This window comes from Callithrix jacchus, chromosome X (assembly GCF_049354715.1).
Source record: "Callithrix jacchus isolate 240 chromosome X, calJac240_pri, whole genome shotgun sequence".
NCBI lineage: Eukaryota > Metazoa > Chordata > Mammalia > Primates > Cebidae > Callithrix > Callithrix jacchus.
The window spans coordinates 33227797-33254223 of record NC_133524.1 but is presented as its reverse complement, the minus strand read 5'-3'; the positions used below and the strand labels follow the sequence as shown (position 1 = coordinate 33254223).

At 33.7% G+C, this 26427-nt stretch overlaps 1 protein-coding gene across 17 annotated transcripts in view; it reads left to right on the top strand.

Moving 5' to 3' along the window:
• The window catches only part of DMD (dystrophin), a 2312475-nt gene that overhangs the window by 1015467 nt on the left and 1270581 nt on the right, over positions 1–26427 (top strand). For all 17 annotated transcript variants that reach the window (XM_054251383.2, XM_035288503.3, XM_054251382.2 and 14 more), the window contains 3 exons: positions 11410–11589; positions 12129–12257; positions 13862–14032. In XM_054251383.2, coding sequence (XP_054107358.2) covers positions 11410–11589; positions 12129–12257; positions 13862–14032 — 480 coding nt within the window. The remainder of the gene's footprint in view (positions 1–11409; positions 11590–12128; positions 12258–13861; positions 14033–26427) is intronic.

Sequence of the window (26427 nt, the reverse complement as noted above, 5' to 3'; positions counted from 1 at the left end):
AAAACTATAAATCACTTTATAAGATCAAAATTAGCAAAGGATTTGGAAGTCTTTTTCCAGTTGGAGAATCAGAAGTCATCTTAAAAACAATACAGATTTTTCTAATCTATAGCAATATAGATTTCATAAAGTCCTCGTGTGATGTAAAAGTTTTAGGGTTTCGGTTTTTAACTAGCCACTTTACATAATTGAGGAAATTTCCTATCCTAAATTAGAAAAGCATAAGGGTATTTAAAGTTTAATTCAGTTTTTCTTATGTTGTGAAGCTGAGAAAAATAAATCTAACATTAAATCAGAATGAATCTAGTCTTCCACGGTCTGGCTTATTGCATTTATATCATGAATGCTGTTTATCAAAATTCCTGTCATATTAAATCAAACCCTTCCACAAGGATCTAACACTTGAGTTTTTATGAGGAAAAAAACTCCTGGTTTCTCTATAATCATTTTCACATTTCACCTCCTTCCAATGGTTTGGGCAGGTCCCAGATGATGCATTGTCTATAATGTAAACTATATTGGTGGCCACCAAAGCATCCAGGCATTCTTGCTGTTTCCCTGTTTTCTGCTAGATTGTGTTATTAAATTAATTTAATAATATTTTATCACCTGTCTATACAGCCATAGTCCATGTGAAAGAAGTATTCCAGAACCACCAACACAACTATCATTTAGGCCTACCATAAAATAACAGAATTAATCAAATGAGACAACCATCATAGTGTGAGCAATACTTAAGTCAGTCCCATGTACCTTCAGAGAGGAGCTACTAGCATTGAGATGAATTATTCCAGCTTGTAGGGAAACCAGATAGACACTGAAAGGAACAGTTTCTTCCTTGCCTGACTGCCTGCCTGCCCACCTACCCGCCCGCCTCTCTGTCTGCCTGTGTTCTTGCCTGCTTTCCTTCTTTCCTTTCCTTCTCTCTTTCTTTTTCTTTTCTTTTCCTTTCTCTCTCTCTGTTTCTCTCTCTTTTCTTTTCTCTTTTCTTCTCCTTTCTTTCTTCTCTCTCTCTTTCTTTTCGTAACAGAGTCTAGTTCTTCTCACCCAGGCTGTAGTGCAGTGGCACAACATCAGCTCATTGCAACCTCTGCCTCCCAGGTTCAAGCAATTCTCCTGCCCCAGGTTTGTTACGTAGGTATACACAGGCCATGGTGCTTTGCTGCATCCATCCCCCTGTCATCTATATTAGATATTTCTCCTAATATTATCCCTCCCCAATTCTCCCATCCCCTGCTATCCCTCCTCTCCCCCGACCCTCCAACAGGCCCTGGTGTATGATGTTCCCCTCCATGTGTCCGTGTATTCTCATTGTTCAATACCCACTTATGAGTGAGAACATGCGGTGTCTGGTTTTCTGCTGTTGTGTTAGTTTGCTGAGAATGATGCTTTCCAGCTTCATCCATGTCCCTGCAAAGGACATGAACTCGTCCTTTTTTATGTCTGCATAGTATTCCATGGTGTATATGTGCCACATTTTCTTTATCCAGTCTATCATTGATGGGCACTTGGGTTGGTTCCAGGTCTTTGCTATTGTAAACAGTGTCACAGTAAGCATACATGTGTGTGTGCCTTTATAATAGAATGATTTATAATCCTTTGGTTGTATACCCAGTAATGGGATTGCTGGTTCTTTACAAATGTGGCATAGGCTTAGGGGGAAATTTGCCATTTGTTTTCTAATGCAGTCCCCTTTAAAAAGGAAGGGGAAGGTTGCCTAAAACCATGAAAGGGATATTATAAAAAATTAAGCTTCTTGAGAAATATAGTCAAATTGGAAACACCTTAAATGCTGCAGTGTGATACCATTTACACAAAGGTTGAAATATGTAAAAATATACATTATTTAGTTATATATAATATATAGGAAAAGCAGAAAGTCGTGTAGGAATTAATATAAACTGAATATAGAACAAGAGCTATCTCTGTGAAGAAAGACAAAGGAATTGGCTGGGATGTGAATAGGACATTTAAATGATATTTGTAATACGTCATTCTTTAAGATTAGTTATGTATATAGAAGTAATGATTACATTTGGTATACTTCCTTTGTGTCTAAAATAATGTATAAGAACATAAGAAAGTAAAACATACAGAAAAGCAAAATGCTTGGGATTTTTCCTTTTGGTAACCCCACCAGCCAGGTTCTGTAAGATCAATCTTAGTAAGTAAGAAACACCTACTTGATGGAAATTATTGATTTCAAATGAATATGGCCTCTGCTCATTTGGCAAAAGATTCTCATGCTGATTGAGCAACAAGACAGGAACCTAGCAGGTTCCTTATTCACTGAGATGAATAAGGATCATTGTCTTCCCAGTTTTTTAAGAGGATGCTTCTGTGGGTTTGTTGACCTTATTATCTACATTGAAGCATGACTTACAGAATTTTATCAGTGATTCCCTTGTGAAAATAGAGTCAAGGGAATAAATAGTGCAAACTGAGAATTGAGAATTGTCATCAAAGTGGAGCTAAAAGCTAGCCTGTGAATGGTCAATTTGTGTTGCAGCAGTGCAGTTTACTATCCTTAAGAACACCTCTATTCAGAGGGAATCGTTATTAGAAAGGACAGATCTGTAAGTCATTGGGTGAGGTAACATCAGAACTGAAGGTCTTCTGAAAATGATCTTATTTCCCTTTTTGTAAACAAGAAAGGGTGCAAAAAGCTCCATATCCCTTTCTCTGTCTCTTAATTACTTTTTTTAAAAATTACTTTAGATTTGGGTGTTACATATGCAGGTTTGTTACATGGGTATATTGTGCAACAATTCTAAAATTCATATGGAACCAAAAGAGAGCCAGAGTAGCCAAAGCAATCCTAAGCCAAAATAACAAAGTTGAAGGCATCACATTGCCTCACTTCAAACTATAATACAAAGTTGTAGTAACCCAAGCAGCATAATACTATTATAAATATAGACACATAGATCAGTGAAATAGAGAACTCAGAAATAAAGCTGCACAGCTACAACCAACTGATTTTTAACCAAGTTGGCAAAAAAAAGTAACAGGGAAAGGACAAATGACTCATTAAATGGTGCTGGGGTAGCTGGCTACCCATGTGCAGAAGAATGAAGCTGGACTCCTACCTCTCACCATATACAAAAGTTAACTCAACATGAATTAAAGTCTTAAATGTAAGCCATCAAACTACTAAAAATCCTGCCATTGCATCCGAGATCAATGAAAAGAATAAAATTATTACAGATACAAAAAAAAAAAAAGAAGAAACCTAAGAAAACTTATTCTGGACACTGGCTTAGGCAAAGAATTTATGACTAGGACCTCAACAGCAAATTCAACAAAAACAAAAATTGACAAAAGGGGCTTAATTAAATTACAGCTTCTATACAGAAAAATAAATAATGCATGAAGCAGATAACCTCCAGAATGGGGGAAAATGTTTGCAAACTGCATCTGATAAAGGATTAGTATCCAGAATCTATAAGGACCTTAAACCTATCAACAATACATTAAAAAGAAACCCATTAAAAACTGGACAAAGAACATGAACAGACACTCCTCAAAAGAAGATATACAAGTTGCCAACAAGCATATGAAAAAATCTTCAATAGTAGTAATCATCAGAAAGATGCCAATCATACCCTAAATAAGATACCATCTCACATCAGTCAGAATGGCTTTTGTTAAAAAGTCAGAAAATCACAGATGTTAATTGCTTTCATAGGGTGACCAGGATTAAATTTGTAAGTCATTCAATCTCCTAAGAATTTCAAAGTCTTGTGGGTCCTAGCTCTTAAATATGAGGATTAATGTTACCATGGGAACCATTAAAAGAGCTGACCTAGTAGGAGGCATATCAATTCTAGCCAATTTATTGAGTTTTCCTATAGAGGAGAATGCCTAAGACACTCTGTCACCAAGAGGAAGATAAACTGATGAGAATCAGATAAATTAGAGCAGAGATGGGTAAACTATAATTGGTAGGCCTAATCCATTCAGCCACCTTCTTTTTTGCAGGCCATGGGCTAAGACTTGTTTTTATGTAAATGGTTGGAAAAATTCAAATAAGAACTGTATACTTCATGACACATAAAATTATTAAAAAGGCAAATATCAGTGTATAAATAAGACTTTATTGAGGTGTATCAACTTCTATTTGCTTATTTTTTTCTGGCTGCTTTTGGACTAAAACAGCAGAGTTGAGTAACTGTGACAGAGACTACATGGTTCACAAAGCCTAGAACAACTACTACTGTGTGGCTATTCACAGACAATATTCAAACTCCTGAACTAGAGAAAAGCTAATATAGAAGCCATTCCCTGTTTGACCCTAGACTTTTGCCATGTATTCTTCTTGAATGAATATCAGAGGTTTGGCATCTCTAGGATGCCTTTTTGTTTAATTGCATTTTAGGTTTTGGGGTACATGTGCAGAACGTGCAAGACATTTGCATAGGTACACACATGGCAGTGTGTTTTGCTGCCTTCCTCCCCTTCCCCCACATTTGGCATTTCTCCCCAGGCTATCCCTCCCCAGCTCCCCCACACTGTCCCTCCCCTCTTCCCCCCAATAGACCCCAGTGTTTGGCACTCCCTTCCCTGTGTCCATATGTTCTCATTTTTCATCACCCACCTATGAGTGAGAATATGTGGTATTTCATTTTCTGTTCTTGTGTCAGTTTGCTGAGAATGATGTTCTCCAGATTCATCCATGTCCCTACAAACGACACAAACTCATCATTTCTGATTGCTGCATAATATTCCATGGTGTATATGTGCCACATTTTTCCAATCCAGTCTATTATCAATGGGCATTTGGGTTGATTCCCGGTCTTTGCTATTGTAAACAGTGCTGCAATGAACATTCGTGTGCATGTGTCCTTATAGTAGAACGATTTATAGTCCTTTGGATATATACCCAGTAATGGGATTGCTGGGTCAAATGGAATTTCTATTTCTAGGCCCTTGAGGAATCACTGTCTTCCACAATGGTTGAACTAATTTACACTCCCACCAACAGTGTAAAATAGTTCCTATTTCTCCACATCCTCTCCAGCATCTGTTGTCTCCAGATTTTTTAATGATCGCCATTCTAACTGGTGTGAGATGGTATCTCAGTGTGGTTTTGATTTGCATCTCTCTAAAGACCAGTGATGATGAGCATTTTTTCATATGTTTGTTGGCCTCTTGTGTGTCTTCTTTTGTAAAGTGTCTGTTCATATCCTTTGCCCATTTTTGAATGGGCTTGTTTTTTTCCTGTAAATCTGTTTTAATTCTTTGTGAATTCTGGATATCAGCCCTTTGTCAGATGGGTAGACTGCAAGGATGCTTTTGATAGGCCAATAGTTTGCAGAATTGGTCTTTCCTAAATAGAATGATTCATCTAAGTTTTTTCCTGCTCAAAATTCAATAGACCTACATTCAGCTCAGTCAACCATGTCATGTATGTTTTTTTAAACAATCAGCTTTCACAGTTTAAGGAGATCTGGTTTCTGGTCCTAGGTTATCTGGATAACTGTCTAACCTCAACACTCCTCTTAGCTATAAAAACATAAGAACTATTACTTACTTCTAAAGTCTGTTATACAATCATTCCTATGAAAAATTACATATCTTTTTTTAAGTGAGCACAGTAATTTATCTGTGACGTGAAATAACACTAGCAGATCATTAACTTGGTGCAATGAATGCATCAAGCAGCTGTTACTTAGAAAATAGAACATCTGTTAAATGCCTTTGGAGTCACTATTCACTGTCATTATAGTTATAGCTGTAATTTCTGTTCATTCTGCTTTCATGAAATTCTTCTTTAATAAACAATACATTATTATTAAAAAGTCAATACACATTGCTATAGAATCCATATTTAATGTTTTATGTTCTTTTTGAATTTATCATTATATTATTCTGTCACATTAGCCTAATATTAAAATATGTCCTAAATCTCTAGCCATGATAAAGTAATGTTGGGGGCTGAGAAAGCAATTAGCATCATATTTCCTCATGTTTAAGACATGTTAGATTGTATGATTCACCATTGATATGATTATAGCTGCTGAGAATTAAAAAAAAAAAACACTACCACTTTTAAGGTAAACCTAAACTGTATGTTTCATCTCAATTTCAGAATCCTTAAAATGTGAGAAATGCACATCTTAGAATTGCAGTAATATGGCCATGTGTTCCTTTGCTTTTCATGAGTATGTTATGTAGCTAAAAGGTGAAAGAACTCTCTCCTGTTCCCTATAATCAGAAATGGTATAATATTTGCACATACTAACTAAGTACAGAATTCTCTTCGGTAGGGGGACCTCTCAAGATGCCTTTTATGGATGCTTTAGTTAGCCTTTTATTCATATTAGAGGGAACATGCATAAGAGAAAGGAATATCTAAAAATAAATTCGAATTTAATTGAGTCCTGGTAAAGGGAGGAATCTATAAGGAAATGGTGTTAAGGTACATAGTTAAATAAATGTGGTGCTGATTGAAGACAGGCTTTATAGAACAGGAGACTCTTAAGAGAACAAAATTTGTTTAAAAGGAGGAGGTGTAAATAATAGGAGATCAGACAGAGAAGTTATCTTAGGAATATAAGTCCCTGAGAAATTCCAAGAGAATTTGTAGAAGTTATTAGAAAACTTGTGAGAATATGAAATGGGTAGAGGAGAGAATGGAGCTTAAGTGAGCTGTATTTCTTTGCCCTTGAAGGAAAATATATGTAAGGTGTTTCTATGGGAACAGATAATCGTTTCAATAATTTTAACAGTTCTACCTTAAAATAATTAAAAATGCTGATGGTATGATCACATGCTGATGGTATGATCAGCAGAGACCAATAGAGATTTTCTCATCTTGCTATTGTACCAGTGAAATAAGCTAAAATAGCTGAATTCTGAACTTAAATTTCTACAATCTATTAAACTTGTAGATATTGGAAATTAATCAGAATATATTATTCACCGTTCCTATCAACATGGGGCATGACTTCACTGGAATAAATTAACATATTCTACTCATTCTTTTGTAATAAGGAAATTAGAGTAGCATTTAAAAATTATTATGGCTAAGAAGTAGATAGTAAATTTGTTTGAAATCGTCAAAGTTAGTCCTTAATATTTGAACTATTTTTCTGGAGCTTTCTAATGTTACAAATTAAACCTATGGAAAATAAAAACATGTTAGACATTGTGGCAATTTATATTTTAATTGTATTTTACTCATGTCAGACCTTTTCTCCTCTATCCCAAAAACCCTTAATGCCAAGTATGTAGTTTGCATTTAACTACTCTTGAATTTCCTGAAGGTAGACTTATGGTCATTTCATAGGTCAAATTAAAACTGAGTTTACACAATCTTGCTTTTTCTCCAGCCTTAAAATCAATCCTAGCAGCTATCACATGACAATATGATTGAGAAACCTGAAGTGTCTGAGCTATAATTTAGTGAATTTAGTCACTGAATTTGAACTTGTTCCTTCAGAAGAGTAGATCTTCTGGAAGTCTTTCTACCTCTTACCTCACAAGGCAGAAGAAGACATGTGTGCTGAGAATTGGCTGCTTTTGAAAAGGAGGAAATGCCATATATGTTCAGCTGTTTCTCCCCATCTCACCAACCTAATAAATAAGTAGCTCCCTTTGAGAGGAATGAGTACAGATATAAATAGAACAGCCAAGGCAGTAGCTCTGTTCCTCCAAACGTCTGAAGATGCAGACATTCTTCTGTTATGGGAAAAATATAACATTTTCTTTGGTTATAGCAAAAGAAAATGGTTCTGCAACAACGTCGTCAAATGTATTCTTTTGGTTGACAATAAGGATTCCCTATTCCTCTATGGTAGCCTTTTATTCCAACTTTCATACCTTCTCATTGATTTCTACTTTGTCTTTAGTCAATTCAAACCATTCCATGCTTTATAGCACACTCCACCTTCAAATATCATCTCTCCCTTGAAGTCATTCATGCTTATTCCAGCCATGGCTCATCTGTTTAAAAAAAAATGTGATTGTATTCTAGTATGATATCAAATTGTTTTATTGCATTTAAGCTTTCTTCTGCAGCTACACTGTAGGTACAATTAGAGTAAGGGTTGCAAAGATTACTTCTTTCCCCATTTCTGGCAAGGAATAGCACAGTACAGATTGGATATTAGGCACCTAGTATACATTGGTCAATTACTACTTTTATTTTATTTATATATTTATGTATTTTGAGATGGAGTTTTGCTCTTATTGCTCAGGCTAGAGTACAATGGCACGATCTCAGCTCACCACAACCTCTGCCTCTCAGGTTCAAGCAATTCTCCTGCCTTAGCCTCCCAAGTAGCTGGGATTACAGGCATGAGCCACCACGCCTGGCTAATTTTGTATTTTTAGTAGAGATGCGATTTCACCATGTTGGTCAGGTTGGTCTTGAACTCCCAACCTCAAGTGATCCACCTGCCATGGCCTCCCAAAGTATTGGGATTACAGGCGTGAGCCACTGTGCCTGGCCTGGTCAATTAATATTTAAGTGAGATCTTCAGAAAGCAAGATCAGCATAGTATTTAAAAGCTAAGTCTTATTTAAGTCATATCTTTGATTAAAAACACATTTGAGGGGGAAAATTTGAAACTCACTAAATTAACACAATATTTTTCCTAACCAAAAATAGCACTTATAAAAATAATTGAATACTCATTTATTGTTGAATAACATACATAAAGGTTTAACCCTAAGTCTCTTTTTTTTTACAGAGTGTAAATTTTCCTATGAATCACTTTTGACCATTAGCAGTTATAAACCACCATAATATCACTGCGTTTTTCAAATACAAGTTCATGATGGTGATAACTTGAACATCTTTCAGTTTTAATATACAATTTTGTTGAACTTAAGAAAACACTAGGAATTAATCTGCATTTCCTATTTTATTGATCCCATCAACTGAATATCACTGGACATTATTTAAGTAAGCTGGAGGATTTTGGCCAGATGTTGATGCATAGTAGTTTTTGTGAACCAGGAACTATGTGCAACATTATCGCCTAAGTTCAAAGCTCTTATCTCTTCTGAGTTTTGGAAAATTTCATTGCCTTTAATTGCCTTGGTTGACATGTAAGAAACAAAGATCTATGTACACAGTAAATTTTTACATTGATGCTAAAATATAGCATCATCTTTATGAAGACATTTAAAGAGATAATTAGTGATCCAAATATAAATTAAACTTCAACTTCGTGAAGTGTTACCTTTGTGAATAAATCGACTGCAGTGACATGCCACTAGACTGGAATATAGTAAGTAGAGAATTATCATTTGCATACATGTCCATCTCTTTGACAAACTCATACTGGATACAAGTTTTCAATGGACAGGGACTTCTCTACCATTTTAACCACAGTACCTAATAGCAATGGCTAACATCTATGGTTGTAAAGGTTGTATACTACAAAAGGGTGAAGACAAAGTATTGAAAGGGGTAAAATCGAGTCTATGTGCACTCTGAAGTCAAGCTCTAAAGGGGCTGTGTCTACCCAAATGAGATACTTCTAATCTCCCGAAATATGTTGAGTAGAATTATATATGATTATGCTACAGTAGTAACTGCTGTATGATGGGAGCTCAGTCAACACTTAAGATTGATAAGTGAAGAAATTGCTTTTATGAATTGCTAAACTCACCCATGTGCAACACATAACACCTACATATGAAGAACCTCATGCATGATAGCCATCGAGTTCATTTGGCATTAAGTACCTTAATTTCAGATATTTTTATACTGAAAAAAATACAACACAAAACAATACTTTAGAGTTGACAAAACAGTAATTCTGTCTTACATAAAAATTTTGATACATTGTTACCTCATTTATTTTCCCTGTTTATTTGATGCTAAAGGCAAAAACAAAACAAAAAGTACATGAAGGGATTTCGAGTGGACCAGGACCTCATGGTGTAGCAGAAAGACAGCCACAGGACTACTTAGGGATATTATAAAGATAGAATAGACAAGTTGAGAGCAACTTTGTGAAGCCAGCCTACAGCTAATTTCTTACTCTCATACTCTAATTTATTTCTTAAGAAATTAGATATAGGCTGGCCTCATGGGGTTGCTCCTTGTATGTTAATTAATTGATTATTTGTAGGTGGGATCCTCTACTTCCTTGTTATTGCTGTTTATCAATGATTTTGTTTTGCTTTGGCTTTCTGTGATTAAGACATCAGCTCTACTCGCAAATAGCTTTTGAGCTCGAGTGCCAGTCATAGTCTCTGTATCTGTTAACCTTATTGAGAAAGGAGAAAGTGTCTGTTGGGCTTTGGCTCAGCTCTCTGTGGATGTCCAACAGCTGGCTAACTAGGCTGGCGAGGGAAGAACCAAGCACAAAGGCAGTGGAGTGCAGAGTGGCCATATTGTCAGCCATGCCATGTACCAGGAAAGGGGCTTTATGCTGGGCAGGTAGTAAACATTTTTACTTGGATCACTTTTTCCATCAATGCTCCATATATTTTTTATGTTAAATGTGATTGTTTTCATGTTTTATAAATCAATTCTTAGGAAAGAATGTTCTTGTAGAAGATTTTAGTCTAGGGTATATGGATATAATTAAGGTCTGTGAAGGAATTGGGGGAAAAATACATCCTTATATTTATTCACCTAAAACCAAAAGTAAGCATGTTTTTTTTTTCAATTATAGATGTGAGTAACAAACCCCAATAATAGAAGTGCCCATAACTTTGTCAATAATAGAAATGACAGATAATTTTATGACATGTTCCATGTGATTTATATACTTAAAAATAACAGTTATGCTCATCACTACATTTAAATTTTCCTAAAGACCTGCTGCTAGATCTTGTTAATTAACCTGTTAATAAATAAACATATTGCTACATCACATGTATTTTTAAAATGTTTTGCATATTGTATTTCAGTATAATTGTTTTCATTTAAAATCCTGGATATTTTGTGCCTTTAAAAACATTATTATGAGAAAGGTTTCTTAAGTTTCAACAGATGCCAAAAAGATCCATGGCACTAGAAGGCTAAAAGTCCCTGCAGCAAATATAGTATCACTATACTGCAGAATTTTCTAAAGGCAGTTTCTTATTTGTGGATGCGTTTTCAAATGTCTGCCTTTATCCACTACATATACAAATTAAGTAGATATAAGTATATTGAGGCGAACAAGATGTTTATTAAATGTGTAATGAAAAATAAGACATGAATTATGCTTATGTGTATGTGTCTGTATATATGTGTGTGTGTATATATATATATATATATGTTGATAGTTACCCAATAATGAAACTGCAGTGTGTATGGTATGGTTTTCATGATTCATAAATACATAGTTATAGGTTTAAAACCTCATAAAATCTTAGTAACCATACAGAAAGCCATTTCATAAGCATTACATCTTAAAGCTACAATGTATTACTTGAAGGTCAATGCTATCCTTTTCACAGGCTACTCAGAAAGAGATTGAGAAACAGAAGGTGCACCTGAAGAGTATCACAGAGGTAGGAGAGGCCTTGAAAACAGTTCTGGGCAAGAAGGAGACACTGGTGGAAGATAAACTCAGTCTTCTGAATAGCAACTGGATAGCTGTCACCTCCCGAGCGGAAGAGTGGTTAAATCTTTTGTTGGTAAGAGAGAAAGCTAGAAGATTTTACAACTTTCTCAGTCACAAGAAAAAGATACATAAGTGACCAATAATAATTTTCTGTTTGCTAAACACTGTGCTTTATTTTCTTAACCAGTTGTGTGGTGTGAGTATCAGAATTGAAACACTTTTTTGGGGGTAAAAAATAGAGCCTTTATATGGACAGAATTTTCTTTGTTATTTTAGTGAATTTGCTCTGTAATTCAGTGTATTTCAGTTCTGTCAAAAAGTGTAAATGTTAGTTTCTTGGTAAAGTCCTTTTCTTGCTACCTTGAAAAAAAAATAATAATTTTATGTTTGAAAATTTCTCAATTCCACATATATGCTGGCTCTTAATTCAATATCTATAACAATATTTTAATATATTTTCTTTATATTTGTGCAATATTCTATATGAAAATACCACTGAAAACTAATCTGAATGAAACTGTTATTGTCTTTTTAAAATTTTAGAACATAAGTAAAATTCTTTAAGTATATAATCTAACCAATAATGTCATGGTATATCTCTGTACAATTAAGGAATATCAGAAACACATGGAAACTTTTAACCAGAATGTGGACCACATCACAAAGTGGATCATTCAGGCTGATACACTTTTGGATGAATCTGAGAAAAAGAAACCCCAGCAAAAAGAAGACGTGCTTAAGGTAGCAAATAAAATATGAAAAGTCATGTTCAAATTGTACAGCAGTTACTTTCAATGATCTTTGTTCCAGAAGATACTAAGGCTGTCCTAATAAGAGTAAAGCAATCCTTTCTTCCTTTCTTTGTCCTTCCTTTTTTCCTTCCTTCCCCCTTGGAATGGTAATTAATAATTTGGAAGAATACTGTAATCTGAATATCTGTTCAAATCCACCACTCAGTTAGTTATACCCAATGTAAACTATGCTCGGAAAGAGATTCCAAGATTTATTTTGAAATCATATTGTAAATTTCTGCTTATGTTAATGGCAGTACTACATTCTTGGGTCTAGCACAAAGAACTGTCTCCTGCCACCATTTATTCAGCCCACCTGACATCCCATCATCTGAATGTTTTGCCTATGCCATATCTAAATCTTAGTAATTAGTCCTAATATTGGGCTTACGTAAAACTGAATTTTTCATTTTTTTTTTTTTTTTAATTTTTCATTTTTTACTGAATGTAAAGTAAACAACATTTTGGGTGCTCTCTTTTAGTATTGAAACTGATTGTTAGAATGCCCTGTCTTCTTTTTCAAGGGCAACTTAATATTTTCTTTAAAAAATGATTCTGATAAAAGGGTATGAGAGGTATAATATGTAAATGTATGTTATTGATGCTACATTGTTTCTATTTGATAATCTCTCCTTTCACAAACAGGTAGAGCTGAATTGTAACAGCTCTTTTAAATAAATATTTTTATTTTATTTTGTTGAAATGTTTGATAATTTTATTGATTAGTTTTTTTACAATTTAAAGAAAACTCAAAAATTATGTTTCTTTCTATGCAATTCTTTTTTATGCCTCTGATATTTTCCACAGATTGCAATCTATATTTAATGTAAAACTATAAATGCATTCCAGACTTTCCCTAAAACACATTTATGCCATTGTCTGAAATTTATTTTGATGTGGATCTCTATTGTCTGCTTCATTGTCCCTTGACATAGAGTCAAAGATGTCATCTTATAGTGAAATTCCTTCAAGACTTAAGGTCTGAGTTAAGTGACTTACAACTTCTGTGACCCGGCAGGTACCTCTGTATGTGACACAGTACCTCTGTATGTGACACAGAATTCGTATCTGTTAGAAAACCACATTTTTTCTTACAACACTCAATATAATAAACAAAGAAGAACTTGAAAGTGCCAGGAAGGAATAGAAAAGTATTCTTCAGCTACCTTAACTCTTGAGCATGTACTTAGCTTATTCCACAACTGTTAAATTCAGTAATGATATAATAAGATTAGATAGAATATATTATGATAGTTGCAATAACATAGGAAAACATCCCTATCCTTCCTCAGACTAATCATTTTAAATATACATGCATTAGACTTAAGGACAGTGACCTGTATTTCTGAAATCACACACATTTTCATTTTACTCCTGTTTTATGGACGTTGTGATTTTTTTCTCCCTTTCTATTTTCTGCATGTGCTTACTCTCTCTTACTTTCTCTCTTTCTCTCTCTCTTTCTTGTGCACTCTCTCTGTTTTGCTCTCTATTTCTATCTTGACTTTCATTAATTACTAACTTCAAGTCCTGTCTCTTGCTCGTGGAATATAGCGTTTAAAGGCAGAACTGAATGACATACGCCCAAAGGTGGACTCTACACGTGACCAAGCAGCAAACTTGATGGCAAATCGCGGTGACCACTGCAGGAAATTAGTAGAGCCCCAAATCTCAGAGCTCAACCATCGATTTGCAGCCATTTCACACAGAATTAAGACTGGAAAGGTAGGAAGATCTACTCCAAGGTGGAAACTAGTACTAAATGATCTCTTGCGAAGGTTGCACAGTACTCTGAAAGGGGCAAGTAGACCCCACGGCAAGGTTTTCAAAAGGAAAATGAAGGCCAACCTGTATTTAAGGAAATTTTACCACTGACTATAATGGGAGATAAATCAATCTCCTCTCTCTCTCTCTCTCTCTCTCTCTCTCTCTCTCTCTCTCTCTCTCTCTGTCTCTCTCTGTCTCTCTCATATCTCTCTTTCTCTCTCATCTTCTTTTTCTGCAACAGATATTCTAGAACTGCATTCTACACTGCAGTTTACATATGTACTTTCAGGGGTCACCTACAGAACAATAACAAATAACATGCTAAAGGCCAAAAAATTAAACCAAAAAGCACGCAAGTCATCCATCAAAAGAAAGCACTGCTGATATATTTTGCCAAAAGCACTACTGATACAATGTTGCTTGTATGTAATGTAGATCAAATATCCAAAATGAGGCCTTGTGTATATTCTGCAGGATCTAGGGTGTTTGTACCTCTTTACTGATTGTGCAAGTGTGTGTTTAACTTTATTTTGCTAGTTGCAGATACTGTGACAAAATTTTTTAGGCTATAATGAAATGTTCAAGCCATGAAAACCAATCATTGCAAAGCTTATATATATTCTAATTTTTTGTAATTTTATATGCCTATTTATATTTATACTGTTTAAGAAAAGCCAGGGAATATGGAACTTTTGCATGATAAACTTTATATTTGTTTATGATTTGATGAAGACAACATCTTATTTGATACGTAGTCTGCAAAAATGTATAAATATAGTATTATAGATTTGCAACTCTTGGGGAAGATTTGGAATGCCAGTAATTACCCAGAAATTTATATACTGTAGTTCGATAAATTTTCAATATATATGATATGCTTTTAAATATAAAAATGTACATAAAATCAATATATGTATTTAGGTATATAGATAATTGTTAGAAATATTCAGAAATGAGAAAACATTAAAGTATTTCTGAGAAATATGAAATAATATGTCAGGTAAGTGTTGATTTCTGGAAAAATAGAAGAACATATTCAAAATTTGTTTTGATATATATAAGCAACCAGGAATACCATGATTTCACAATTATTATACTTTCTAAAGCATTACAGTGTATCATCATGTTATATAATCGTACATATTTGGGGTCCAAAGTGGCTCCCGCCAGAGGTCGTGGCGCTTGCGAAGGCGAGGTCATGAGTTCAAGGCTAACCTGAGCAACCTTATAAGCTCAAACTGATTGGCAAAAAAAAAAGTACATATTTAAATTAGTTTTCAAAATAAATGTGACATGACAAATTCTAAGTAGTTGTTTATGTGCACGACACACAATTACCCTTCAAAATTCACCTTCCCAAATTAAAAAGTTGTTAGTTTACCTTAATTCACCACAAGTTATTTTTGATATTTAACTACTTAGTTTGCTTGCACTCTCTCCATACATAGAGCCTTTTGTAGTTGACCTTTAAAAGGCTATATTGTCTACATACAGATTGAGAGAATACAAGAGAACTAAGGAGTTAACTGTCACAATTATATATGTTAAAGTCAGTCATTATCACCTGCAAACAAATCTGACAGGCTCTTAAAACTTGTCGGAGTATAGTTTTGAAAGAATTTATTGTTACTCACAAAGACAATTGTTTTACTTCTGAAGATATCAATGGCTCATGTAATAACTAAACAATCTATGAAGGTTTATTTCAATAATTTAAAAATGCTACTCTTTCATTACTAAGATATAGATAGACACATGCACATTTTAATAAATCACTAAGCTATAGAATATTTAAGAGAAAATTAGTATTATTTTAGGATAAATTGTGTTATGATTGTGATTCAGAGATATTAAAAAATGGGTAGAATTTACTCTCCACCACAGACCTGACAGACCTAGCCAATACACGTTTGTGACCAAGACAAGTTTGTGAGTTTTCATTTCACATTCTGCATGAATTAAGAATACTTCTGGAAATCTTGCATAAAGTGAATCGTTTGATGTACTTCTTTTATTTTCCCTACCAGAGTGAGCCATAAGACATTTCAAATGAAAAAAAAAATTTTTTGAGGTGGAGACTCTCTATGTCTCCCTGGCTGGAGTGCAATGGCATGACCTTGGCTCACTGCAACCTAAGCCTCCAGGGATCAAGTGATTCTCCTGCCTGAGCCTCCTGAGTAGTTGGGATTACAGGTGGGCGCCACTACACCTGGCTAATTTTTGTATTTTTGGAAGAGATGGGGTTTCTCCATGTTGGCCAGGCTGGTCTGGAACTCCTGACCTCAAGTGATCTGCCCGCTTCAGCCTCCCAAAGTGCTGGGATTATGGGCATGAACCACGAAGCCTGGCCAAATATTTTCAATTATATATTAATAAATGAAATAATCACATGTTTACTTTTCAAAGTATTCATTTTTCTCTAAATTAGTAAAGGCAACTGAGTGTAGTAGTGACCCCATTTTAGGGCTCTGAAGAGATAATCATGCTCCATTATCATGTGGAAATAAAGCATATCTGACACTTTGCTTATATATTCATTACATCAGCTAATGGTATTGAGCTTCCATTGTGCTAGAGATTGTGGTGAGAAGACACAAAGGTGTAAGATATGCACTTAAGAAATATATATTTCAAACAAAAAAGAATGCTTAGTATAATCATAACATGTTTAACACTAATTCGTCTTCATGGGGGTGTTCAAGTAATGGTGACATAATCTCAGCAGAGAGAACAATGGATTTAGAAGATTGAATTTTAGGCCTACCTTTTTCAGTAGTAGCCAGAACATGGGATTTTTCTGCATATCCATTTCATTGTTTATAAGATTAGGAAGTTAAAATAGATTAACAATTTTTAAAAGAAAAAGTATCCTGCCCAAAATAAAGTTATTATTTAAAATAAAATAAATAAATTGGAAAATAATGGAGTTACCAGATGGTGGAAATGTCTGCCATTGTATCTTTCTCCTTCCTGTGATTGAATTCAGGAAGTGTAAGTTATGCTCATAAAGCATAGTTTTAAATTTCGGGATTTGATTAGTTCACAAATCTCTTCTAGTTCTAAAATTTGACTATTCAATAATCTTTTGTTGATTACAATAATGAATTTAAAACATTTAATGATTTGTGTGTGGTTGCTTTTAGAGTAGGAAAGTTCTGGAAGTGTTGGAATATTTAGGGGTAGCCTTTGATCTAAAAATCAAGCTGCTGCTTCATAATAGGGGTAATACAGGATAATATTAGGTTAGAATATGACTTTTCTATGGTCCAGTCTATGTCTAAGTTGCATGGAAGAGTAACTTGGAAAAAAATCTATGGTGATAAAAAATAAATAAACATAGATTAGGATGGAACATCCGGTAGATCATAAACTCATTGTAATCACTAATTTCTCAGTATAGCCTTTTAAAAGTCAACTGTAAAGGGCCCTTGAATGGAGAAATAACTTATCCTGAAAATTCACTCACATCTAGATTTACTATTTCGTGAAGAATACAAAGTAAGGTACTTCCATGTCTCCAGCAAGAACTGTTCATGACAACTAATTCCAAAGCCCAGAAAATGATGAGTAAGGGGATCTTCAGTTAGATTGAGGACTTGTCTGTTCAAGTACAGCTCTCTGTAATGTTAATTTTGGCCCTCAATGAGGAGAGTATGCTGAGAGCAAAAAGTCCTTAACTTGAAGCCACAAGACCTGCTTTGAATACTAGCTGAGCACATTACTACTTAGTGATTTTGTATATGCCCCTTTACCTCTCAGTGCCTCATTTCTAACTACAAAATTAGGGAGATGTTGCCTGCTTTATTTTAATTGAAAGATTATAATGATGATCAAATGATATACTATATGTACCAACATACATTTAAAATCTATTAATTAGAGTATAGCTATGAAATGGTTAAAAATCATTAATATCAATAATTATTTCCATTGTTAAGTAAATTAGACTTGGATGGCCAAATCTGGGGCGTTGAGACAAAATCTCATGAAAATAAATGGAAGTATAGCTGATATCTTATGGTCTCTGCTGTAATGGACTGGAGTCAGAAAATCATGTCTTTGCTATTTTCATGGCAAGGACTAGCTTTAAAGATAATCAAGTGGATGAATTTAAGAAGTGCTAGGGAGTTCAGTTTGTCCCAAATATACGCCCCTTAAAATACATAAAAATACTGCCTATTCCCATTTTATTTAGGTTACCTAAGAGTATCCCAATGGCTTTGAAAAAGCTTAATTTGTTTTTCTAATTTATATGAAATCAGTGTGAGGAAATGGCAGTTTTAATGGAAAGGATCAGAAATTAACGGTGAATCAGAGATAATATTAGAACCCTGAGTAAAATTGATAGAATCAATGAAGAAAGAGTTCCTGTCTCAACTGTCTGTGTTTTAAGACATGTGAGCATAGAGGCAGGGCTGAGGGCAAGGCGATGCTATCAGGAAAATAAGGTGATAAGAGACGAAAGTATAGAAAGGGGCAAGGTAAGGCAAGAATAAACTGATTACTTATTCGTTTTGCTTATGACAGTTCTACCCCTCTCTATCCTTCGAGAAGCCAAGCTGGAGAAGGGGAGTCAACAATTTGGGAGTAGTGACAGTTGAGGTAGATCTAAAAGAATTAATTAACGAAGACTCGAGAAAAGAGATTAATCAGGATGAATTCTCATGAACCATATAAATTATTTTCCCATAACAATGTTTGGTACTGTGTGGGATCTATTGCTAGGTAAGATATGTTGAATTCAAGGAGCTTGCTGTTTCCTGGTGGAGCAAGATGTATTCATGAATACTGAATTGAGAGTAAGTGCTTGGTAAGTGAATTTAGCAGCCAGTCCAGCAACATAGAGGAGGTAGCAATTCAGCATAAACCTATTAGAAAGCTTAGGAGCATACAGTGTGTTCAGTGAAGGGTGAGTTCAGTTAGCTTTTGGAATAGAGGACATGGAAGATAAAACTTAGTTGTGGGTGATAAGGCTGAAGATTATGGTTAGACACAGTGTGAAGAGGTCATAGACAGCCAGTTCATGTTTAATTCAGTATGTGATTAAGAGTTCTTGATGTGTGTGTGTGTGTGTGTGTGTGTGTGTGTGTGTGTGTGTGTGTATGCATGCGCTGTTGAAACTGAATAATGACATGAAGTTTGGGAGCTGTTGCAGTAGTCTAGATGAGATGCATTGATGACCTCAAAGGAAAGGATAGCAATGGGAGTGGAAAGGAATTGTCATTCTAGAGCAGTGACTTGAAATCTTCTTATGCACTTGGATGGATTGTTAAAACCAGTGTACTGGGCCCCACACTCAGAGGTTCTGACTCACTAGGTCTGGGGTGGAGCACAAGAGTTTGCATTTCTAACATTTTTCTAGGTCAGATAGATGCTAAAGATCTAGGGACCACACTTAAATAACTGCTGCTCTAGAGATATTTAGAGGTAGCCTAGAGTTAAGTCATTACATATGAGGTGCAAAGAAGATGATAAACTCAAAAGTGACTCAGAATTTAACTCTGATTGAGTAGGAAAGTCTGCATATAAATTTCAATAATAGGCCTGGTGTTTTGGCTCACACCTGTAATCTCAGCACTTTGGGAGGCCAAGGCAAGCAGATCACCTGAGGTTAGGAGTTGAGACCAATCTGGCCAGCATGGCAAACTACCTCCCTACTAAAACTATAAACACTGGCCAGGCATGGTGGCAGATGCCTGTAATCTCAGCTACTTGGGAGGCTAAAGAGGGGGATCTATTGAACCCACGGGACAGAGGTTGCAGTGAGCTGAGATTGCAACACTGCACTCCAGGCTGGGTGACAGAGTAAGACTCCATCGCAAAATAAATAAATAAATAAATAAATAAAAATAAATTTCAATAATAAAAAATGCATCAAGTTATATTTTTTATGTTGTAATGCTTAGTTGCAAAATAATTTTGACTAAAACTTCAGGTAGGTCCTATTAATAAAGGCAATTACTTGTTACAAAATATTAGGAAATTTTTACATAAAATTTGCTTAGTTAGATTGTATTTTTCTAGAGATTTAGATATACTTTACAGTTTTAAGGAGCTGAAATGTTAAATTATTTATTCTGAAATTGATACTCACCAGAAAAAGTGAAATTATTTTCTCTCTGACTTTGATCCTTTACTAAGACTTTATATGCTATGGGATATATGTACCATATGTTCTTTAACTTCCATATGGGCCTTGAAAATTGCTACTAAAATTCATGTAGCAGTTTCTACATATATGTATTACAGCTGTCATATAAAATTTAGACAATCGAGCATCAAATACTTAAATATTTATAGTTTGATTGCTGTAAGAATTATAAATTATCAAGTTTTTTTTTTACTTCCAATCAGTGTCAGAAAATATAAAAGTAATCATTCTTCAGATAAGAGACTCTCATGAGTTTATAGGAGGCTATGAGAGATCCAGTGACTTTCCCTTGTAATGTAGAATATATCAAGAAAAACAAAACACATAATTGGGCCTAATCTGTCTCAAGATACAGTTCTATATGTGGAAAATAATTAAAGAGTGATTTAATTATTTTGGCTCTCCTAAACATCTGTAGGAAATAAACGGTGCATTTTATACATGTGATCTAGAAGGTCAAATGAAGATTTATTGGTTTTAAGAATTTTAATTGAAGTTTACTTTTCTGTAGTCAGATTTATCAGTGCAAATATATTAATATTTCCCCATCCATAGTCTCTTTCTGATCATGTTATAACTTCACACCTTCTCTGATGGAAAATAATATTGTTTGTTAATTGGCACAGTTATTCCTGCTATATATAAATATTCTTCTCCTAATTTTTGTAGGTACATTGTAGGTATATAAATATTCATTTTAGTACCATTTTCTCCAAAAAATAAACAGATGAAAACTTAGGTGAAGATTTGTAAATATTGCATAATTGGTAGAGCATTAAATATGTAATATTTACAATTAATATCTTCATGTAATAGTAAATTAATACTCAAATTGTATAATATCTGCTAATTTTAGTTTATTAAAATGAATAAGGAATGAACCTAACAACAGAATTTTTGTGCTAGCCTATTTTTCCACATGTGTAATTGGTTATCCCTATAATAAGGTTAATTCCACTGAAACTTTTCCAATAAATCCCTTTGATAATCGCGTAAAATATTTTTAAAGTAGATGTGTAATTGAGTTTGGTGAGTAGTGTCATTTGATAAAACTATTTGGGTCTTGTTAGCATAACATTTGAAATAATCAAAGCTATTTGGTGAATCTTGACTATTCTCTTTTGATAAAGGAAAATTAGTCCCCTAATCAGTATCAGTAGATGGAAAGCAATGTTGCATTGGACCAGAGACTTTTAGATATTTATAGGAGGTTATGAGAGAGTCAGTGAGTTGCCCAAGTTCTCATAGTTAGGTAGCCTGGTTAGAAAATATTAGATCTCAGTCCATTGCTTTGTCTACTTCAATATGCTGACTCAGCATAGTTTATTGCCTCTGTCTCATCAAATATTTATTGTTGATCTACTGTGTGTTAGTTTAAATGTATCGAATTTTGCTCCAGATACAGTGATTTAATTACACGTTTTGTTAAAAATTAGAAGAACAAAAGGTGGAATGGAGTAAGAAATGGAAGAAGGAAGGGGAAATGGAACAAATAAAAAAGGAAAACGAAAACCTAAGTAAATAAAAAAAAGTTTAAAATACAAAATTACTTAAAGGGTTATGTTTTGCTTTTATTTCCCTCATATATTTGAGTTAATTTCTTCCCCTTTTCATTCATTTGCTACTCCAAAAACTCATGTAATTATGAAATAGAAAAATATTCTAACTTAAACTTTATAAAATGTAGGCAGCAGGCAGCAGATTCTTGACCCATCAATATACTTTGCCTCCAATTTTAAAATGTGTAAGTATAAAATTAACTTCATCGATTCAAAATCAATTGAAATCCTCTAATTAGCCTCACAAATTAGTCACATTTTTACATTTTTATCAAAGCATTAAAGGTAAACTAGTATCAAAAGAATGCAACCAATGAAATTTCACTGTTTGGAATCCATTTATTTAATTTTAAAAATAGTATTTCTTCTATTTTCTTGTAGTTTGCTCTAATAACTTTAAGAGAATACATAAATTTATAAGTCATATTTTAAATAATATTTGTTCTAGTATACATGTATCTTTCCAGTACTCTTATTTATTTTTATAAGTTCTTTTCCTCTACAGATAGAATGATGTGAAATAACTCTTCATATCATATCAGTAGTCTGTGTTTTCTGTATTACAGGGTGTTTCTTGTCTTTGAAATTTTTCATTTTGGTTTCCATGAATTATTCTTATTTTTCTATACCAATATTGTAATGACAAATTTTAAAAGCTGCAGAATGAAAAAAGGAGAGTGATTGATTTGAAGCAATTTTAAACCAATCTGTAGCACTTGGATTATTTATTTTCAATTTAGATTTCAGTGTGATTTGAATATCGTGGTAATTTATCATGATTATTAAGATTCCATAGTCTAGATTAACAAATGTTTACTTGCTGTCTGTGTAAACACAGTCATTATTATGCTAGTGGTTCTATGCATGCCAAAGTAATATTTAACCAAGGAAAGCTTCCATTTTAAAACTAATAAAGTGTATCTGAGTAATTTTGAATGCTTTCAATTTATAATGAATCAGTTTGTAATTGATCTTGCTTTTCTTCAGTCTGTCATTCTTTGTTAACTTGTTATAAAAGTCAGCTTTAATGCCAAAACTTCAACAAAGCCTTAAATTTCATTAATCCTTAAATAATCCAACAAAGAACAATTAATAGTTGTTAAGCAATTTGAAACATTAAAAAAATCAAGGAAAACAAAGTGTTGTCTTTCTCAGTTTCTCTGTCTCTTCTTTATGTGTCCATTTATCCATTTATTAAACTTCCCTGTGTTCTAATTTATATGTATTTTGTATGACTGCACAGTCATGCTAAAGCTCTTAAAATGAAAAGGTAAGTAAAAACTTTAAGTGTCTAAAACCTATGCTTGGTATATACTTTCTCATACAATATTATAACTTTTGTTTGATTATTTTCTATATATCTAAAACCTATCTTGTGTGCGCTGTCTAACATGTGATTTAATTGTCATTCTATTTCTTTTGTGATCTTCTATTTTCTTTAAAGTTGATACAAGTAATTTACCCAATAATGATGATGATTTATAAGTTATTGCTTTCAACTGCTTTAGACAATGTATCATAATTCTGAATTAAAAAGCAGGCATGATATACTTTGTGTTTTAAAATTTGGTGAGTCAAGAATGAGCTATTAAATTATAGACACATTCTTTTTACATATTTCCTTTATAAAGTTGCATAAGAATTCTAAGTTACAAAGACAGTGAAGACCAAGGAATGGTGTGTAAAATTTTATTTGGGTGGGAAAGTATTTTCTATTTTGGAACTGGTATAACTTATGGTGAACTAGTGAGCTCTTAAGAAAAGCAATGAATTTTTTTCAACTCTTTCTGTCCAAAGACCATTAATCATATTGATATCAAATGGCTGGTGCTATCCTGCTAATAACCCAGCTAAAATAATTGGTTTGATAACTTATTTTGGTTATAAAATTGGTCACTGGTTAATTAAATTAATATATAGGTAGTTCTAAAACTACTGATAAATGTAATAAGCACCTTTTCTGTATAAAATAAAAGGCATTGTTTTCAGTGGAAAACACAGACTAGTATAAGACATATTCCCAACTTTAAGGACTGAAAATTTATTTAGAGAGACAAAGCATATATCCCTGAAAGCCAAATAATGTTATATTGAAGTCTTTAAGAAAGTAGTGCAATACAACCTAAGACACACATAAATAAGAGGTCAATCCTACTCCCATAGATTTTCCTATACCCCAAGGACTGCCTGAAAATTTCACTCAGAAAACATAATGCAAGACAATAAGACTGACATTATAAGGATAATCTAAATTCACCAAAAGTTATTAAACAAAACCTCACTATTTTATTAAAAGTAATAATGAGCTATTGGTTCTTTTCAATGTTATGATTATAGTAGTTAATATAGACCTATACTGCCTAATAAAGTGGTCATGAACCACATGTAACCACTGAGCTTTAGAAATGTGGCTACTCCAAGGTAAGGTGTATAAATAAGTGTAAAATATGTTTGGGTTTTGAAGACAGTATGAAAAAGTGAATGTAAAATATTTCATTTATATTTTCATATTGATTATGAGTTTATATGATAATATTTTAGACAGCTCAGTATAATGAAATCATTAAAATTAATTTTATCTGTTTTACTTTTTACTATGGCAGGTAGAATATTTAAAATTATATATATGGCTTGTATTATATTTCTATTCGGCTGCACTACTATAAAATTCTACTTGAATTTAGAGATGAGAACTTTCTGTAAGGTTATAAAATTTTAAGAAAATGTCCATGTGAAAAGGATCTTGTTTCTAAAATGTGACTGAATACATCAACCCTCTAGCCTCTGCTTATGAACATGTAGTATCACTTTAAAATCAGTGTTTTTAATAAATTGCAATCCTGATCAGATGTTTTTATATGAACCTAAAAGTTTAGGCTCCAAATCATTTCTTCCCACTGACTCTAGTTATTTACTTTGAAATTACACAAAATAACAGCACTCAAATGCTTAATATTCATATTTTTTTAGCAAAATGCAGAGTAGTCTTTTATTGGAAAATCTAGACCCTACACATTGAACTGAAGAAGTCCAATTTTCTATTACATTGTCCGAATAATTAGTTACTCATTTCTTGGTAGTGTCTGCTAAAACTCTTTTTACACCTTACCCCTTCTTTGTGTTTACCTGGTGGTATTATGTTGCTTAGCATTTGGGCAGCAGTTAACATACATACTCATATAATGCTATCCAGTCAGGTCTTTGAAATTTTTACATAGAAATTGTGTTATTTAAAATTTCATGTCATAAAAAAAAACTCCTTGAAATGTCTATTTTGCCTCTCAATTATTAGTCATTTGTTCACTTATTTTTTCAGGAATTGTGTACTTAAGAATATTTACTATGTACCAGGAATGACTCTAGGTTGAACATGAGAAGCTCATCTCCATGGGATGTGTAGGGAACACATCACACTGACTATATCTGTTGTATGCCTTTTGTGTCTCCAAATAATTCCTGATTTAAAAAGAAACTGCACTCAGCAAACTAAATGCAAGGCTGTGAGATCACTTTCTACATTACAGTAGATTAATTAATCATTAGTTTTATTCTTCAGAATTATGTAACTTTACCAAACTGGAATTTAAAATCCTACACATTCACCATTACAGTTTTATGATTTTGTCAAATCCTTTGGTAAAAATAAACACTAATTATATCAATAAGCATTTTTTAATCCTTTGAGCCCATAGATTTCACAGGAGGAGAGGCTTGAACTGAGCCAATGGATGAGTGGGATTTTGAGAGAAGACAAATAAGATCCAAGATTTATAGAGCATGTATTTATATTAGATGAATGCATCAAATTTTGAGATAAAATAATAGTAGCCAACATTTATTAAGCTTTTCTTGTATACCAGATACCATTCTAACATATTTGATCCTAGCAACTGCCCTGTGAGGTAGAAATTCATCTTATCTCCATGTTACAAATAAAGAACCTGAGGCTTAATGAAGATAAATAACTTGTCTAAGTTCCCTCAGCTAGTAAATGGTAGAGCCCAGATTCAGTCCATCCATTCTCATTCAGAAGTTTATGTTCTTCACCAGAAGATGAAAAGCATTCTAAGGGTCGTGAGGGAGGCATAACAGAAGATCACCAAATGGCCTACAAAGAAAGCTTTATATTAGGAACACCTAAATAAGGCTGGAAAGTCTTTGGGGCAAGATTAGGGGAAGCCTTCACTGCTATGCTGGAGTTTGGACTTTATTCTATTTTTACCCAGTAGATGCAGAAGTTTCCTCAGAAAATAAATAGCGTAATGAAAGAAAGATTTTTGAAACATACTAAGCTGATCATTGTGCACAGGCTGCAACTGGTTTGGCTGAAAGGAGATTTTACATCTGTTCAAAGCTTATTGCTTTAGTTTTGTGTGAAGACCAGGAAAGATGGAGTCTCTGGGAATACAAAGCAAGTGGATCATAGCAAGTCAATTGAAACTTACTTGATATTTATTATATTAGAGTGAAATGTTCAAGAGTAACATGACTTACATTTTATGCCTGAATGACTGAAAGAAATGGTTTTCTATTAACAGAACTAGGGAAGTTATTGTTGTAAGTAGTTTGGGGGAAAAGTAATGAACTTCATTCTACACTCGTCAAACTTGAAGTGAAAATTCACCTGGCCATTGGAGAGTCTA